The sequence below is a fragment of the Cheilinus undulatus genome, linkage group 6 (assembly GCF_018320785.1).
Source record: "Cheilinus undulatus linkage group 6, ASM1832078v1, whole genome shotgun sequence".
Classification (NCBI taxonomy): domain Eukaryota; kingdom Metazoa; phylum Chordata; class Actinopteri; order Labriformes; family Labridae; genus Cheilinus; species Cheilinus undulatus.
In genome coordinates, this window is record NC_054870.1 from 18893987 (window position 1) to 18913339 (window position 19353).

At 36.5% G+C, this 19353-nt stretch overlaps 1 protein-coding gene across 1 annotated transcript in view; it reads right to left on the bottom strand.

The window, feature by feature from the left end:
* Positions 1–19353, bottom strand: part of LOC121510997 (protein kinase C epsilon type-like) — a 106160-nt gene that overhangs the window by 17106 nt on the left and 69701 nt on the right. The window contains exon 11 of the mRNA XM_041789455.1: positions 15476–15630. Coding sequence (XP_041645389.1) covers positions 15476–15630 — 155 coding nt within the window. The remainder of the gene's footprint in view (positions 1–15475; positions 15631–19353) is intronic.

Sequence of the window (19353 nt, forward strand, 5' to 3'; positions counted from 1 at the left end):
CTGTTTTTGTAAGCCCCAAAAATAAAAAGGGCAGCTTAACGGCCCAGTTTAAGAGCTGCTGTTGAAAAGTTTGTTCTTTTCTTTCCCATCATGCCTTGCTCTGACAGGTTATTGATTACAGGACAGAAAGCTGTGAGAAAACCCAAAAGAGCTGCTGCTGATGCTCTACCACTATACTAGGCAAGTTTGTATATAAACATATCCAAATCTGTATCAATTACTTATTTTAAGATGACAGCCAGGAACCAGGCTGTGAGTGAATAGAAGGTACTGTTCTGCCTTTAAATATGCCTATAAGTAACTTTTTGTGCATTTCTATCAGTTTGACAACATGTGGATTAACATTTATAATTCATTCTCACATTTAATATTGTTCTGCTGCTGCGGCAGGTATGTGGATCTCGTGCGAAGTCGCACCATGTAAAGTATGCCTATGCAGTTCAAGCATCAAGTAAAAAAACAACATGGAATGTCAGGTGCAGTGAAGCCTGACAGATGGTTTCAAATCCAGTAGTTACCTGATGGTTCAAGTTGGGGTCAGGTCAAAGATTGTTGTCATGCTTTCATTTTTTTTTATTTTAGGTTCAAAATGTTTAAGTGTCTCCTGTTAGGCTTCAGCTTTGTAACTGTCCAACAAACTGCTGCAGAATTTGATGCTTTCTCAGCTTGCTAGCTCTTAGAAACAGGTCTTGAAGGTCTTTGTGCTGCAGCCTGTCTTTGCCAGGACATTCTTGTATAAATTATGTTAGAATAAAATTATGGCATGTTTTACAAGGTAGTTTTTGTGTAAATATTTTTTATATAATACAGTAAAATAATTGAATTGATATGTTTTTCCTTTATATCTTTACACTTTTTTGGTCTTTTAATTGAAAGTTAATTTCTATCAATATGTTTCCCCTTAGAGTGTTCTGAGTGCTTGATCACATGTACCATCATAGTGCCTATCAACCTATTTGTTAACGTTTTTAAACATTTACCACATGAAGAAGACCTTTGGTAGAAACAATGTAATTTCAACACATTTTTGTGGCATACACTGGTATATCTTTGTCTTCTTGCTTGGATTTTTTTATTTTTATCTTCACTGAATGTCATTCTAATTATTTCTTTTTGTCTTATATTTTTATACAAAGCATTGGCATGTCTTTTTATGCTGTTAAAGTTATACATTTTTAGTTTTAACTCTGTCAGGCACTTGAATTGCTCCGCTGATACAGTAAATGATGCTATAAAAACTTGCCTTACCTTACCTCGCCTTGCTTTTGCTACCTTCTATATGTTCTATTCCTAAACAGAGCTGATTATCAAGAAATGACAAACTCTTCATAAATCTTCAGGCTCTCAAATTTTGTGATCTCGCAGATTATCATATATCTTCACTGATGTAAAAAGCAAACAATAAGATATTACTAGATTGTACTGAGATGTTTCAAATGTGAGTATGAACTGAGAGGGAGCTGTATGTTCACAAAAACACAGAGCAGAACAAATGTCAAACAAAGGTGTGTTTCAGTTTATGGAGTCAGTGGAACGGGTTAGGAACAGAAATGAAAGAATGTCAAACTCACAACAGGTTTAAAGAAATATTTAAACAATATTTATTTAGTTCAGGTTACTTTCTTTATTGCTTTTTATAAATTTAAAGGGAGCTGAGTAAACGAATTTGAAAAGGGCTTCAGTTTTACAACTGAACACCTTTTTATTGAGTTTGCTTGTTTAAAGTGAGTGAAATAAAAAAACTATTTGTAAAGCACTGGTAAACCGGTGGTAAACCAACCTTAACCTAATGTTAACTAGTGGACCACCAGTGGCAAACTAAGGGTAAACTAATGATAAGTTAGTGTTAACTAATGATTAGTTCCTCATTTCATCTCTAGAAACTAATTAGAAGTTTACATAATGATAAACTGAGTTTACATTCTGTTATTAAATTGTCTATACCACTGCAGTTGATAACTAATGGTTAACTTGTGTAGTTTTAAGAGATTATTATAGGAAGGAAATTAAAAGAGACCCCCCCCAAGGAAGTGAATGGTGTGATCATGCTAATACCAAAACTACATAAGGGAATAAAAATAAGCATTATTTCTGCACTGTATCAATTGCTCATTTTAAACAAAAACTCAACTCAGTATATCAAAGAAAAATGGGAATCAGAATCTAATATAAACATTTCAGATGATGACTGGTATGACATGTAGAAAACACACCAAACATCCACCAACTCACGGATATGGAAGGAATTTTCTTGAAAAAATTGGATTCATTTTTTCATCAATCTGAAGTTAAAAAGCAAACATTCCAATAGAAGTCTGCCATGCTGGAGAGCTTTTGGAGCGATGGATGTTGATCACTCGCACATATTTTGGAAATGCCATAAGATTCTGTGTTTTTTGGAAAGCTGTACATATAACCCTACTAGAAATATTAGAATACAATATTCCTGTGAGTTTTCTTTTACTTTATATATGTCATTTTAACTCACCTGAGGGAACTGTACAAATAAGGGGCAGATACTTGGTAAAAATACTGTTGATAGCTGCAAAAAAATCTATTATGAGGAAGTGGGGCAGAGCAGACCCACCTACCCAAGATCAATGGCTTGAGACAGTGGAAGAAATCTTCATAATGGAAAAACTGACGCATCGTTTGAGATTACAGGAAGCACAAATGGATGACAAGTGGGAGAAGCAGACATTATTCAAGACAAAATACAGTGACATTACAACAGGAAAGTAAAGGGACGAATAATTCTGGTGTTGATTGTAGTGGAACAGATATACTGCTACTGGAAATCGAACTCCCAATAGTGTCTATAATGTTATGGATTCATCTGTGTTAACTATTTTTATTTGGCGTAAAGCCAACATAATCATCAGTGGGATATATATGTATAAAATGTTGAAATAACCAATAAAAATTAGTTACAAAAAAAAAACAAAACAAAAACGTGTAGTTTTAACTTCGTTCCTTTAATTATTGTAAATGTTGGTTCATCATTCCCACTGCTGATATCTAGTTCTTTATCATTAACATTCAATTATAGGTACCTTGTAGCTGATCATATATTTTTAACATTAATCATTTCTTAATTCAAGAATTATGTGAATGCAACAATTTTGAACTCATCAATAATTTGAGGCTTATTAAAAAGTTACTTAAAAATAACCCACAAGGTTTGAGGCCTTAAAGAAAAGGACAAGGTTTTTTAAACTGCTCAAAAGTGGTGTATGTCTTATTTTGCTTAATGTTTGAACTGCATAAAACACCTTGACTTGTTTTACAAATGAATGTTGCTGTATAAATAATTTTGCCTCTCCCTTGAACTGAAAGAAGTCTAAAACAATGACTCTAATAAGCTTAACCTAACAAATACTGTGTTACAGATGTTTCCTTAAAGATGTCTGTCTCCATTCTACTTTGCCTTGCTGTGCATGCTTAAGCTTATTAGGTATCATTTATGTGTACTCTGCATAAAATCCCAAACTCCCATCCCTCTTAGCACCCTAAACAACCATGGTTTTGTGCTTTAAAGCAGCTGTGGAGTCTGTAGTGCTAAAGGGTGCATTGATGGCTGTAGGAGGAGGCAAGAAAGAGCAACACTTGTTCTGAATTTCCCAGAATGAAAAATTAAACCGCTGACCCCGTGGCTGTCTGTTTGCATATCTCACCTCCAGGCAGCTCCTGGCACATTACATCTAAATTGAACGTGTGCAGCAGGGTAGAAAAATAGAATATGAAATTAATGCATTTTTGATTCGATTTAAAGGGATACAGATGTTAATGTTTGTATTAAATATCACCTGGCTGTGGGGAAATCCAATATCAAGTGGCTGCAGGTGGTCAACTGCACTGATAGAATGATATTTATTTATGAGCAGATGTCATGTTGTGTTTTGTAGGAGGAGGAAAGTGTAAACACTCACTAAATAATGCTATATTATAGAGTTAGCTTTGAGCTATTTTTACAGCAGTTTTCATCAGATCACAATTAGATATAGTTGTGATTCTTGACACACAAAAGACAATGAAATATATGTCTTCATGCTTCATATTTTGACTTCTTTCTATGGTTTGAAATTATCCTGCTATCTTTTTTTTCAACCCAGCCTTTAACTAGCTTTCTGTTCAGCCAACGTCATATTCATTTATGTCATAATTACGACCACAGGAACATCAAATTTTCAGAGAAAATTGATTTAAAGTGCTGTTTCTTTTTAATCAAAATCTCAGTGTTTGGTACCAGGGATTCAATCTTTGTTTAAATGAATTCAAGGTGGTTTTGCTCTATCAATATTTTACTCCACCCCTACTTGTCTGCCTGTTTATTTGTGTCATATATATATTTTAGCTGTAAAGCTATATCACATAAGAAATTCTGTCAATAAACAGGAGCTGCTTTGTCAGCTCTGGACTTCTTTCACACAGACACACATGACCACTTCTCCTTGAACACACACACACACACACACACACACACACACACACACACACACACATGTGGGGTAATCAGGCTCAATTGAGAGCATTTCCTGTGTTTCATGTTAATCCTGAGTGATTTTTCCATTACGTCCTCAGCGGCAACCCCTGTGCTCTGTGACAGCTAACCTCTCTCTCTCTTTCACTAGCTCACACCGCCGTCATGTACCAAACACACATCTGGTTGCACATACACAAACAGATACTGATACTAATGTATGTCAATTCAAGGTATGGGTAATGTCAGTAAAGAGGATTGTTTGTATTGAGAAATTCATGATTTAAATTACATACAGCAAAAACTACATTAGGAATTACACATGATTTGTAGCAGGAATACATCCTTATATACAGTATCAGTCGCATTACATGACTCAACACCATTACAAACAACCTTATTCTCCATTATTACTCCATTATTTGTAATACAATGTCTTTATTTTACTTTTTAATATAAAAAAGTTCTTAAACTGTACTTCAAGCAAGGACAACCCTGCACCTTGATATGTTTGGTGTAACAATATCCTCTGACCAGTTTGAACCTGCTCTTTTAACACCATCACATCTTAACCTTACCACCCATTTGGTCTGGCAGGCTTCAGCAGAATTTAAAGGATTGGGGGTGAGGGTGGGCATATCTAAAAATCTTCCTTTCTTAAATGAGGACTTAAAGTGACTGGAGCGCCGACGCCAGGCTGATGGGAGAGAAAACAAGCATCGGAGGAATGATGGAGGAGGAGGGAGAGTTTGGCGGGGAGGAGGGAGGAGGGAGGGGTGAGGAAGTCGGGACATAATGTTCTCAAAACACTTGTTGTTCATCTTCCTCTGGTCAACAAAGTGGGTCAGAGATATGAGAGAGAGAGAGAGAGCGAGAGAGAGAGAGAGAGAGAGCAAGCAGGAGCAAGCGAGAATCAGGTAGCTCAGTCAACTCAACCATCATGAATTTACACGCATCACTTGTGTGTGCGTGTTTTAAGTGTGCTGTACTTGCCAAACTCTGACAGAGTAATATTCACTATAAAAACATTACGGCTGAGAAAACATTGTTGAAAGACTGAATCATTAATCTTAATGTCTATGAACGCCAACTGCAGTAAGCTTACCCCATAAACCTCAATAATTCACATAGTTGGAGGGCAGAAGGAACTTTTTATAAAAGTATTAGGAGCATTTAAAACAACTCCAGTGTCTCTGATACTTGTATGATAGTATACAACAATATGAAAATGCTGAGCATTAAATGGGTAATACCATTTATAACACATGGATTCTTATAAGTTTTAATAACTCTGGCACAGCCTCGTCTATGAATAAAAAACTCTCTCACTACAGTCACAAAAGAGGTTAATATTCATGATTTTAAACTTAAAATGCTGAGACCAGGGTTGAAGTTGAAGAATACTTTATGTAGCCCTATTGATACATACTTTTAAACCAAAGAAAGGTGTTGGTTTATCTAAGTTGGTAGAGCAGGCACCCATACAGGCTGTTTGCAATTATGTGATCCAGAATGTTCGCTGGGGGACAGCCATTAAGAATGAATGGGAATGGGGGACATTTAGCCCCTTGGAGCTCTAAATGGGTATGTTCACTGCAAGTGTCATCAGGAAATTTGTACTTATATTGAGTAAGATCCCTACACTTGTCAAAAAAGTGTTTTAACAGATTTACCTGGTGTGGAGGTGATCAATATCACAATTTACTTAGTCCCTGCAGACCCTCTAGCATCTAGCGTCATCTAGCAAGATGAAGAGAGACGTCTAGAGGAGCTCTACTGAGCTGAACCAAATAATCTGGATCTAAAGAGACAGATTTTCCCATCACAACAAAAGAGTGAAGAGAAATCAGTTGAAGACAAATAGGTTAAAATGAGAGTTTAATCTGCTAAACCATGGCAAAATTGTACTGAATGAAGCCAGACCACTTTGTTAAAGCAGAACATACACCAGTGCTGTGTGACACTGCTTGCCCAGGCTTTGGATGGAGGCTTTTTTAAAATTCCTGCCTGCTGCCATTTCACCATGCCTATATATTTTTTTGCTCTCAGGACACAAAAGTAGCTTAAGAATAAGGAATGTTTTTTTTATCTTCACACTCTGAATGCCGAGCATTGTTGTAACCACTCAAAACATGACCTTTTGGTACTGTTCTCTATTTAAATATCACCTCTTGCCACTTGTCCTGGCCACTTGTTAGAATCCTTATCTTGGCACATGTTTGGTGCTTTTCTTTCCCCACTCTCTCTCTCCATATTTCCTGACTCTCTCCTGCTAACTAATCTCATAAAGGCAAAAAGCCCAACAGTTAATCCAACACAAAAAAATGACAGCATATCAATTTAGTATGTTGCAAATTGGTAAGGCGGGTTTGACACTCAACATATCCAACTGAAGTGGGACTTGTCTCACCACTGCCAGCATGAAATTAGAAACTCTTTGGAGAAAATGGTGGCCAACTGCTGTAAGGGGTCACATCTTTTTATAATGGACAAAAAAAGTGCATATAATGGAAAAATTAACTTCAAATTTGCACAATAAAATGCATTACTAATGCTCAAAATACACTTACAAAATCAGCCTTAAAAATTAAGCGAGAATAAACAGATTTCAATGTAAAGAAGACACAAAGAAACTTGTTTATGCCTATAATACAAGCAGGCTGGCTTATTGCATGGGTGTTTTCACCAACAAATCTGTGAGACAGCTACTGCTCATTCAGAGTTCTCACTAGCACCATAAAGTAAATCACATTACAGCAGTCCTCAGATCTCTACATTGGAGTGTCAAAAAATCAGTTATAAAATTCTACTACTGGTTTATAAAGCAGAAATGGACTTGAAAAACCTTCTCAGATCTTTTTGTCCCTTTCGAGGCATCTGGGGGTCTTCTGTTCCCAGAATCAGAACCACAGAACCAAGCAGAGTGATGCAGATTTAAGGTTCTATGCTGAAGGTTCTAGAAATCTGAGCCTCTTTACATCTGTTCCCTCTTTGAAAACAGGTCTTTTTCATTTTAATTTACCACAGCATTCCTATAAGTTAAACTTCTCTGAGTTTCTTTTAAAACAACTCTTTTTATTGGTTTATAATTGATTTTTTTAGTTGAACTAAAACTGCAATCATCTTTGCAAGGGATATGTTGGTTTTTCTTTTTTGTCTGCTGAATGCCAATCCTTTTATCTTTCTATGTCATATTTCATCATATTAAATTTAAATACCTTTTTAATGTCATACATTATTTTAAGACTTAGAATTGCTTTGTGTATGAACAGTGCTCTATAATAAACTTGACTTGTCTTTCTTGTAGCATTTGTGATTCTCTTTAAATTCTGTCTGGGAAGTTTAGCATTTAACACATTAAATATAAAGAATTGTTTACTGTAATAGCTGAATCTTTTTTGACTCAACAAAAAATTCAACTGGTTTACGGCTGCATTCGGCCATAAATTATACATATGTAACTCAAAATAAAGCTACCTTGTTGATACCATTTTTCTTCACGGGGTTACTTTGGTTTCATATTTCATCCATATAAAACACACGACTTCAAATAAAAATGAGTCAGCATGTATTCCACATTTTCATTTGCAAGTCAGCCAAAAATTGCTGCCTTTAAAAAGCGTTGTGTCGAGCCGTGAATTACCATGGAGTTAATCTGATTCAGTTAGATGATAATAGTAATAATAATGAAACGGCTATTATGTGGTGTTCTTAAAGTATGGTTAAACGTTTGAAGGTCAAAGTCAAATCAGCTTGAGAAGCAAACTTTAAGATGCTAAATCCCTTAATGTGTTAGTGTTTGATTGGATACTACTAGAGGATCATTCACTCTTAGACAACAGAGGCTGTAAACAGGCATATGTATCCCTGGTAATAACACAACAATCATATCCATCTTTCTTATTTCTCGTCTCTATGGGGTGTGTGTTTGACTCAAAGTCTTTGGGTGGAGTGCCACTTCAAACTAATTTCTCAGCCAACACTAACATGAAAAAACGCACACACACACACACACACAAAACCATTAAGTTGATGCCTGATTTGGATTAAATCATACCAACCAAGAGAAGTACATGCAGGCTTCCCAGAGTAGAATTTATATGGTTGTGAGCAGCCTTCATTAATAAAGGCATTGTAACAGAAACTGTGTGGAACAATGAGCGAGGGTCCAGCCGGCACCAGCGGGACTGGACTTTTGTCGCTCTGAGATCATGTAGTCAAAATAACTGAATCCTTTAACATCCTCTGTTTATGAACTATGGAAGTCAGTTATGTAATGTAATGATTTTATCCTGTCATGCTTCAATTTTACGCAACATCTTGTTTGTGCAATATACTGTACTATTTATTGTTTTTTAACTGTTCTGTTCCACTCATTCACAATCAATGCCCCAAATCTTCAGCACTTTTTGAACAGCCTGTAGAACTGTTTATTGATTTGCTTGAATTAACAAAAAAATCTGTCTTTTTTTTGGTTTTTACTACCAGATGCTTCTTTCCTGTACCTTGACACCTTACTTTAATGAGAAATTAAAAATGAAAATTCTAAGTCATTAAAAAAACACTAGACTGCAGTTTCTCATTCTCGTCATGTATGTTTTTTATGTTTTTGTCAAGAATCACCCTGTCCTCAAACTCTATCTTATCCTGGAACTTTCTGCACCAATTCTGTCAGCTAATGTTTGCTTAAAAAATTTAATGCTATATTTTCAAGTTTTTATTTTTGAGGTCAACAGCACTTTAATTCTTGCCTTTGATTTTTCATTTCATTTGTATGCGCTTTATTCTTAGAATTAATGTGCTGATGTAGTCTTCTTTGTTTTCATTTTGAGGCACTTACGCTTACAAGACTGTCTGTTTTGTAAGGTAAGAGGACACGGCCAAACGTGTAGCTGAACAGTTCTAGGGGAAAAAAATGACAAGTTTGACAGTCTTTGATTACTCTGTGTTTTTTTTTCAGCAATGTACCTTGGAAAAAAAGTAACTGCCTGTATTCCAATCAGATAAAACAGAGTAGACTTGATCAAGAATTTTGTGGGAAAAAAAGCTTACGTTGAAACAAGAAAATAGGTTCAGGTAAGTCTTAATACTGAAATCCAATCCCAACTTCAAGTTTTTTTTAAGCCGTTCTTATCAGTCAGTGAATTTGGAAATGGAGAAGTAATGTCAGCTGGGGCCAAACTAAAGTCTGACAAACCCCTCAACTCCTCTGTTCTCCTCTTTTCTTGACTCCCTTCTCTCATGAAAATGAGGAAAGGCAGGTAGAGCCTCAGCCCAGTCAGGGCACCTCACCCTGTCTCTGCTTTTGCACTCTTTTACTAACCTCTCTATCTCTTCACACTTTTTCTCTGTCTTGCCCTTGTGTTCTATTTGCAGTCCCACATGTAATGTTTTCGGAGTAGTTGTCTTTTTTATGATTGTTTCCTGTGCTTTTATTGCCTTTTTAGATAGATGAAGTGAGACAGGAAATATGGGGAGAGAGAGTGTAGGGTGGAGACATGCGCCAAACAGCACCAAGGCCAGGAATCAATGCCAAGACCAGAGTGTTGAGGACTACAGCCTCTGTATATGGGGTCCTGATCCACCCACCCAGCTACACTGGTGCTGGTAGTTGTCTTTATATAGTTTAAAATATGGCTTGTACTGGGGTAAGCGGTATCAGCATTGTCACTACCTGTAGCTTGCATGCATGATGCCTGATGGGGGCGCTGTTTTTGGGGCTGTGACAGTCATGTGGTAGGAAAGGTGAGATAAAGAATGTCTCTGCATCTGGGATTCTGGGGATCACTGTTCAGCCTTCTGTAGGTGTCGTGGGACAAATTAAAAGAAACACTGGCAAAGCAGGGATCCTACTTGACATCCCTGGCAAAGTGCTGTTTTCATGCTGCCTATTAGTCTGTACGGTTGACATGTGGCGGCCATAATTAAGTGCTTACCTGATTTTAGGAATCTCTTCCTGAGTGTTTTTCATTTTAGTAGGGCACAAGTATCTTTTGTTGATGTACTAATATTGGTGCTGGGTGATAAAGGCCATGAAGACAAACATCAGCCCACTGGCAATTCATGTAGCCGATGGTGTATCTGCTGTGTTGCATCAATTTGATGTTGAAAGCTTATATAACTAACTGCTGATTCACAGATTTTTTTTTATTGGCAACAATAAGTCACACATTGGTTAAACAAACTGTTTAAACAAAATCTCGGCAGTATGTATGCAAGTCTTGTAGCTTCTCTGTGAAAGATAAGTGATATGCAGATTAAAAGACATATTTCAGAGACATTTCAGGTTTCAGGTTTAGGAAATGAATGGACAGGAATTTCCAAAAGTATGCAACTATCTGGTTAATATTTTGATGACATCATCATCATTTGCCTCTAAAAAATAAATGTCACTGACTACCACGAAGCCAACATCTTTGCTATGCAAACATAGAACAGAGTTTGCTGCATAAATATGTCTTTACACACATGTTGCATGACAAGAGAATCTAAATAATGAATGACAGCTGAGACTCATAAATGGTAAAAACCAGAAGAACACTTCTCTGTCATCACGGTGATTTTTAGGATAAAAAACAAAAAAACAGCCTGAACCTGCATTTAGCCTCCATCCATCACAATAGTGTTATGATTTGAGCAGTGTGTAGGTTTTGTGTGAATTGTTGTGTTTACTATTGGCTGACAATGATATTATGACTGAGGAGTCCACACAGACGAGTTGAAGACCATAAGTAGAATAGTGAGTGATCACCAGCCAGGGTCAATGAGTTTGAGTTTCATAACTGAAGAAACATTTATTCTGAAAAGGATATTTTACAGTTCTACATTGTGATTGAATGCAAGACCGTTTCTTGAACTCTCTACAACAATCATGGCTTTGTGTTAAATTTAGATTTTGTTGTATAAGGAGGACAGTTTGAACCATTGAACCAAGACTGGTCATATTTGCAAAATCATGTTAAGCTCAGCAACACAAAGATTCATTACTTGTGTAATCTTGGTGAAGTTTAGATTTTGAGTTCCATCACATTCATATTAACATTGTCACAGCTGTATGGTCTGGTACACGATGGCCCATCCCTCAGTTCACACACTGGAAGATCAAGTTTAAGGTGGAACATTCCTTTAGGGAATGAACATGTTCTCATGATGTGAGATCATGAATGTTCGTACATCATGTAAGTCTTGGTTTCATGCCTGGAAGCCATCATTAAACAAGAAAAAATGCTTTCAAAGAGGGTATAAAACAAACTGAAAGGAGAGGGTGGAGGAGAACGAAAGGGGGAGGATGAATGTGAAAGTGAAGTAAAACTGAAAAATAATCAAAATATAAAATTGTAGAGAAATTCAAAATGAGAAAACTGTCTTTGTTAACCTGAAGACTGAGAGCAAAGATAGTTGTTCTTTGGGGCTTGGATACAGGGGAAAATTAAAAGCTTAAAGGACTGTTGTGTGTTTCTGAAGTTGGGTTTTTTAAGGTGCTTGTCAATGGTAGCGGCATTTTCCTCCAGAAATTTCTGTGAGGCTTTCCCCTTTGAACAAAGAACGCTGGGGTAAGCTAGGCTATACAGGTTACTTCTTCGTGTAATTTAATGAGTTTTAGGTAAAAATGGGTCAAAAACAATGATGGCTCAAATGTGCACTATATCAAAAAAGCCCACAGACACTAACAGCTGAAGAGATGATAGCAGTAAAACAATGGTGTTGACACCACAAACACGAGGATTATTCTGACAAATAGCTGTTTGTGATGAGGCTCCACTCGGGATACACCACATCATGATCAAATCGGGCTTAAAATCCTGTTGAGTGTCTACCCCTATAAAAAAAACATTTCAAAAAGATATCTTTTCCACAGCAGCATCAAATTAGCTAAATCCAGTATCACAATCAATTACAGATTAAAGTTCTGGTAATTTATTACCAGAATTAGCTGCTAGAAATGCAGCTTAAAATGTAACTGCATTATCTGATTACATTCAATATTTGATATTGCTTTGTTTTTTCAAATCAAAAAATTGTGTTATTTTTAATTATAAAATCAAAGCAGGAAGAAGAAAATCTGCCAGCACTCAGCGCCACAAAAACTACATAAAACACACAATGCTTCAACCAGAGGTGCTCTTCAAGTAACAATTTCCAGAATAATTGTGGTCATTACACTGTGATTTAATCCTATTTTTGTGGCATTAAGCAAAGGTGCAGACGTACCTTATTCTTCTTGCCGCTTTTTAAAAAAAATGGTCTTACCCCTACATTATGATGTTCAAATAACCAGACTATTTACAAATCTAAAACACCTAACAGCATCTGGAAAATGAGAATGAGCCTTCTGGCTAACTTAGGTGCATTTCTATTTGTGTGTGCTGATTAATGCACACTGTGACTTTTTAGATTAACAAATAAATAAAATTAATATTTAGCATAATGCGTACATACTCAAACAAACAATGCTGAAATGACTATTTAAACAAAGGCTGAAGTCTAACATGATCATTTTTGTTATTTTTTCACACTTGAAACTAAATTTGAATACTGTTGAGTCTAATGAGAATGTCTAAAACAAACAAAAACTGGAACACATGTTGGTTCTCTGTGAGAAGTTAAAGGTGATATATTCTACTATGGAGAAGGCATGAATGTGGACTCAGTTTTTGGCAATATTATAAAAAAAACCTTTAGAAGTATATCCAAATCAACAGATTACTGAAATTAGTATGGGTTAAACTGAGGGCAATGACAGATACAAGATAAGACTTTATTGATCCCCAGAGGGGAAATTCTGGCATTGCAGCAACGCAACAGGTAGTACAAATACAATAGAATTGAACAATATAACTAACTAAACTTAAATAAATAATTCAATTAAATAAGGGACAGTATGTGTATACAATTCCCATTCCTTTTCAGGGATAGTAAACAAAGTGACATGTGTTTCTGGAAGAGAAATGGTACACTTGTTGGCAGCAAGTTTTTTACATTGAGTGTTATGTCATGAACATGAGCTTAGTGCAAAGAGGTCAAGTAGAATGTATGTTACATGTGCAGTATTGAGCGAGATTATAATACAAGATAAACAGATTAAAGTGCAGTTGGTTTTGTAGAATGAATATTAATATTAAGTTAAGGTACAAGTATATAATATGTTATGAAATAGTGCAGTATAGCATAGTATATAATATAGAATATAAAATAATACAATATTCTATACTATAATATAATACAACATAATATAATAAGACATTATATATGCAATATCTCAGGGTTGGCAGAACAAACTTATAATCCCAGCAGCAGAAAAGCTGTATATTGTTGGCAGGAAGTGATGAGAAAACACAGCAGAAAGTTCAAGTAAATAGCCCATAATAACCGATGGTTATATAATTAAAATTCAGCTTTCTTAAGCAGGACTGTTTGGTTTCCTTGCAGCACAGTGTTGCTCAGCCTGGTCCTAAATCAAGAACCAAATCTCTGTACAAGGTCACAGAGAATTACAAGAACATCAACTTTTTGCTAAATTAGATTTTAGTGTGCTGTCTTAAAAATTACCCCAAAGTCACACCGTTTCTTCCTTGTGCTCTCACTGCATTAAGGACACCATGAAGTTTTGCATGGTATTTTAATTTTTGTTATGCTTCAATGCATCCATGACAGAAGACTCAGAAACTAACTGATGCACCAGAGCAAGTGACAAGCTGTCAGACAAGTCTGACAGAGAAAACAGAACTGAACAGGAACAGTGATCAGTTTATTAAGTATTACTCCCATAACTGACTGAGTCAGCCAGGATATGCATGTCATGATGCTTCTCTAAGATGGAGAACTGAGGTTGAATAAGCAGAAATGTGTCATCATAAAATGAAGTAACGCTGTTTGCAAATTCCTGAAAAGTGCACCTACAAGTTCAGTATCTTTCACTTCACGGATGCTCAGAATAAAGTTACTTTAATGTATTTAAAGTTACTGAAGAATTAGACTTTGAGTTTAAAACAACTGTATGTGCAGAAAAGTTCACATAAATCCTTATTTGCATACATCAACATATGAGATGAAGATTAACTATTTCAAGATTGCCACACACACTACAATACACACTTTACTATTTTTTTATAAAGACTCAATTTAAATACATAAAATACATGTTTCTTATCCACTATATTTACCCTTATGTTTTTCACACATTTTGATTTTGAACAATCATACCACCTAAAGAAAGCTACGAAAAACAAAGACTGAAAGCTGCACTTTAAACCAGATATTACTTTTTCACAGAGTTCAGTACATCAACCTTGCAAAGTTGAAGTTGGTCCCCACAGGTGGGACTTCTCTGACAGAGAGGGTAACTTCACCCATGATGCAAAAGTGTCTAATGCCCTAAGGGCATTGTGGGAAAACCCTGCAGATTAAGGGATGACTGTCATATTATTTGAGTAAAATCACAAAAACACTTAATTGAGTACTGTTTACTTAAAACTAAAAAAAATGTGTTATGTCAAATCAGAAAAAAATGAGCTGAAATAGCTATATTGGATTTTTAAGTTAACATAACAGGAAGTTTGGGTAGCATTACCAGTTAGGTGTAATGTGATCTGATGGCTCATAAACAAAAACACAACAGTATTTCCATCTCTGCATGGATTTTACCCTCAGTCTTTCCTTATTTTACTTTTGCTGTAACTGAAATGCACACCAGAAGAGCCAGCCAAGCATTTAGATAGTCCTCTATGTTTGTTTTTCTTCTGCCGTCAAGTTTGATCACATGAGTTTTTGTGAGATTTTGTGTGTGGGGAATCTTTACTTTGAAACCATCTCTACAAATGGCACATGTGTGGTCACACGGTCTGGTCTGGTCATATAGTGTGTGCATTCAGATGATTGTAAGAAAAATCTTTTGAAACACTCCTTAAAACTGTGGTAACCCACTTTTAAAGAATTAAAAAATCATCTAGTGTGTGGCCAGCCTGTTGATCAAATTTATTATGTCAGCATGTTTACCTGTATATGACTCCATGTCGGTGCAAGAACATCAACGCAGACGTGACTTCAGCAGCATAAAAACGAGATCGAGCTTCATCAAACTTCCTTGATCGCTGAATCTGAAACATCAGGTCACCTCCATTCACATACTCCATCACAAAGAACAACCGGTCCTGGAGAGAAGACAGAAGAAAAGATTCAGTTACTTTGTATTGTGGAATCTGATATCAATACGTTTTTTCTTGACATTCTTATAGACCCAGTTAGTTTTTTTGTACATGCCCTGCATATAAAAACTATAAAAGCACAAACAAAAAAGTAGAATAATGCACTATTTAAGTTTCATACCCTTTATTTAATCTCTCTTAAAATATGGGAGACTGTCGGCTAGGACCAACTTTTATCTTACAAAGACAAGCAAGAAAACTCAAACATAATAAATGACTTGATAAATGACATATCAGAATAATATATTAGAATTTCAGTACATGCTGACAAGGGATTATTGATTAAAGTAGCCAATAAAGGGGAATGCCATTCAAGTGGGTACAATTTTCACAAGTCATGTTTAAAAGCATCTAAACAGCTCTGAATACAAGGCTTTTAATGTTATTGGACTGCCCTTGTTTGAAAAAATGTAACTAAAACGATTGTCTCCACTCTCATTTGGACCCTTTCCTGTGACACACACACAGACATGCTGAAAATTGCAGAACCACACCCTCTGCACTCTATTCTCTTGGTACATAAAATGGCCTCCTTCCTGAATTCCAGCTTGCTTTCTTCATATAGGAAATAAGAGAGAGGGAGAGACTGTGTGTGTGTGTGTGTGTGTGTGTGTGTGTGTGTGTTGTGATATAAACAGCCCTGTATATAAGAAACCCACAGCAGTCCCTCAGAGCCATTGTGTTAGCCCTAAGGGTTCATGCGGTTAGAATAACACACACACCACCTACATATATAGGGACTACACACTGCATATCCACGTGTGCACACATTTGGACCTCACAGTGTTTAGATGCACTAAAGAAAGACCCTCTAGTGGTCAAACATTCCTCCGGCTTTGTTGACTTCATCAAAGTTGGATCCTCAAACACAAGAAGAGTGAAAATAGGAAGCACAGCTGGAAAGAAATTATGTTTATGTAAGCACTGATTATGAAGAGTACGCTTTTAGTCACACTTTGGAGGGCCAGATGATTAAAATTGATGACTAAAATTGTTTGAAGGTCAAGAACATTTTTTAAAGTTTATGAAGTATGGTACTTCTTGGTCAACAGAAAGTGTGAAGCTGGTTCCAAATAACCTGACATTTCAGACACTGTTTCAGATATCCATTGCATGAATATTTCACATTCTTCAGAGAAAGCTTGCTATTAAGGCATTTGGGAAGGTTTGACTTTAGAAAAGATCATAGCTCAGTGCCACAGGTTGGTGCCATCATGGGGAATTGCCTACATCATTCACAGAAGTTCACTGACTGCTTTTGCAGCATCCTCAAACAGGCTGTGCTGCTTCCACTGCTGCTGAAAATGGACACACACTCTTAAGGCACACAAGAGTAGGCTGTGTGATGTGTGCATTACACTGCAGATTTTTTTTTTCATGACAACTACTGAAAGGGATGCTGGCTACTTAATACTTGGTACTACTGTGTTTTGCCCAAGCTAAGTTTGCTGGTGTCAAACTCTTGCCTTCATCTGAAATGGCACAAAACAGAAGGTTAGACGGTGACTTCTAAATGACATGAGTTCAACAAACACTGCCAGGACTCTGGGTGTGGTTACAATAATGTAATTGTCTTTCATTATTATTTTAACAGGACCATTCCAGTAATAATGCTCTTTCTTCCTGCTTTTCCTCTTATGAAAACTATTAGAACAGGGATGACTAATGATGACTGTGATCCACAGGACCTGCTGAATCATGACCTTGATTTCCTGAGATTTGTGACAGTCTTGTTTCTTAGACGTTTCATCCATGCTTTAAATCGTAATCATAAACAGTGCTAAACTTAACTTTTAAAAATGTTCAAGATCAAACAGACAACTGAACAAAGAGAAAAAAAAATCCAGTCAACTTATTACCTACAATGCCATCTACTTAATGAATTTGGTAACATTGTTTCTTTCTTGAAAAAATAAAAAATGCTTTTAGGAAATGGTGAATTTTGATGCAGTGGACATGTATGAAACCCCCATGTTGTGAGTTAAGAGACCTCCAAGGCTACTGTGCTCATGCAAAAAGCAATAGCTCATTCTGACTTCATCTTCCACAAAGTGTTGACGTCTGTACCTTTCTGCTTGGTGAGCAAGATTTATTTGACTTGAATTGAGTTATCAATTTTGGGGGTTTCCTTTTGTTTTCTGTTGATTTTTTGGTTCATAATCTTTACAATAACAAATGTTTGCAAATGAATGACGCAATACGAATTTTTTCACCTAAATAGGTAAACATAATTAGGACTTATTCTTCCTCAGCCTAAGCATCAGCAGACAGAGAACACTGCCTTGACAGGGTCTTTCAAAATTGACCCAGCTGAACTCCTGGTGTGGTTCTGCAGGAAGTTAGAGTGGGCATTAGAGGGTCAGAAAGGTCATTGTAAATAGGAAGTAAATAAGTAGGCATGCTTTTTTATTTTTTTATTCCCGTTTTTCTACTTTTATCCTGATAACATACAGTGCAACATGAAACATATTATTCACACTAAAACACACGTGACCACAAAGAAACTTTTGTTTAAATTGTTAAATATGACCCACAGAAGTGTCTCTCACCTTAAGAATGGCAGCAGAACTTTTCTCAGAGAGACATATCTGTACCTGAAAATTCACGTTTTCCTGTTCAGTTGTAGGTGAAGGCAATAATACTTCCTGGCGAAGTTAAGAAAAAATCATGACACGCATGTGGTATAAAATTAGGCAACATTGCTGCAGATCTTTCTGAGGGCTTTACACTCAAGTTAAAGGAGGTGATTTTTTTTTGTTTCACTTCATAGTCAACCTCCAACTGAGTCCAAAGGGTCTACTAGCAGAAATCCTTTTTTATTTTAAAACACACATCCATCCCCCTGAGCATAACTATATATACATGTGCTATGGTTCTAGCCATGGCCATTAGAGGTTATCTCCTTACTTTTAACATATACAGGGGCCACATAAAAGGTTTTGCATCAACAGCATATGAGAGTGGTGTCATCTCACATCAGATTACCATGAATTGCAGTCAGAAAAGTTCAACTGTTCACTCCAGCAGCTGGAGGCCTCTGTGGCTGATGTCACTTCATCACACTCCATGATTTAAAGCTGACCTCAGGCTCTTTTCCCTTCTCAGTATCAGTTTAAGGGGCCTCAGGATCAGGATTGCGTCTTGCATAAGTGGCCCACAGCCCACCTCAGACTGTTCTCTCTCTCTCTCTCTCTCTGCTCCCTCTGAAAGCGGCTTTAAACAGGATGTCGAAATAGTTTGTTTAAATGTACCCAGAGTTCTGGCTGGTCCCACCCAATCAAACATGAATAAACATTTCCTGAGTGTAATTACAAATGTACAGATACGACTTTCCCACTGCTCACACACAGAGACCCCCCCCCCCCCACACACACACACACACATATACATTCAATGTTCTATAGGTACCACCCTGATGATCTTCAACCCAACATGAACAATAACATCTTGATGGTTATCTTTCAGTTGCATATGTGTGTGATTAAACGCACCCTGTCTATGCCACCCTGCTGTAAAGTATGTGGAACTAGCCACAACCTGCATCTTATGCAATCCTGAACCCTTTTACACATATATCTCCTTCTTCACTGTCCTGCACCTACACACCAAAAACATAGACATCTATTCATTTGTTTCCATCAGATATTTCAGAAGAATGGAAGAAAATCC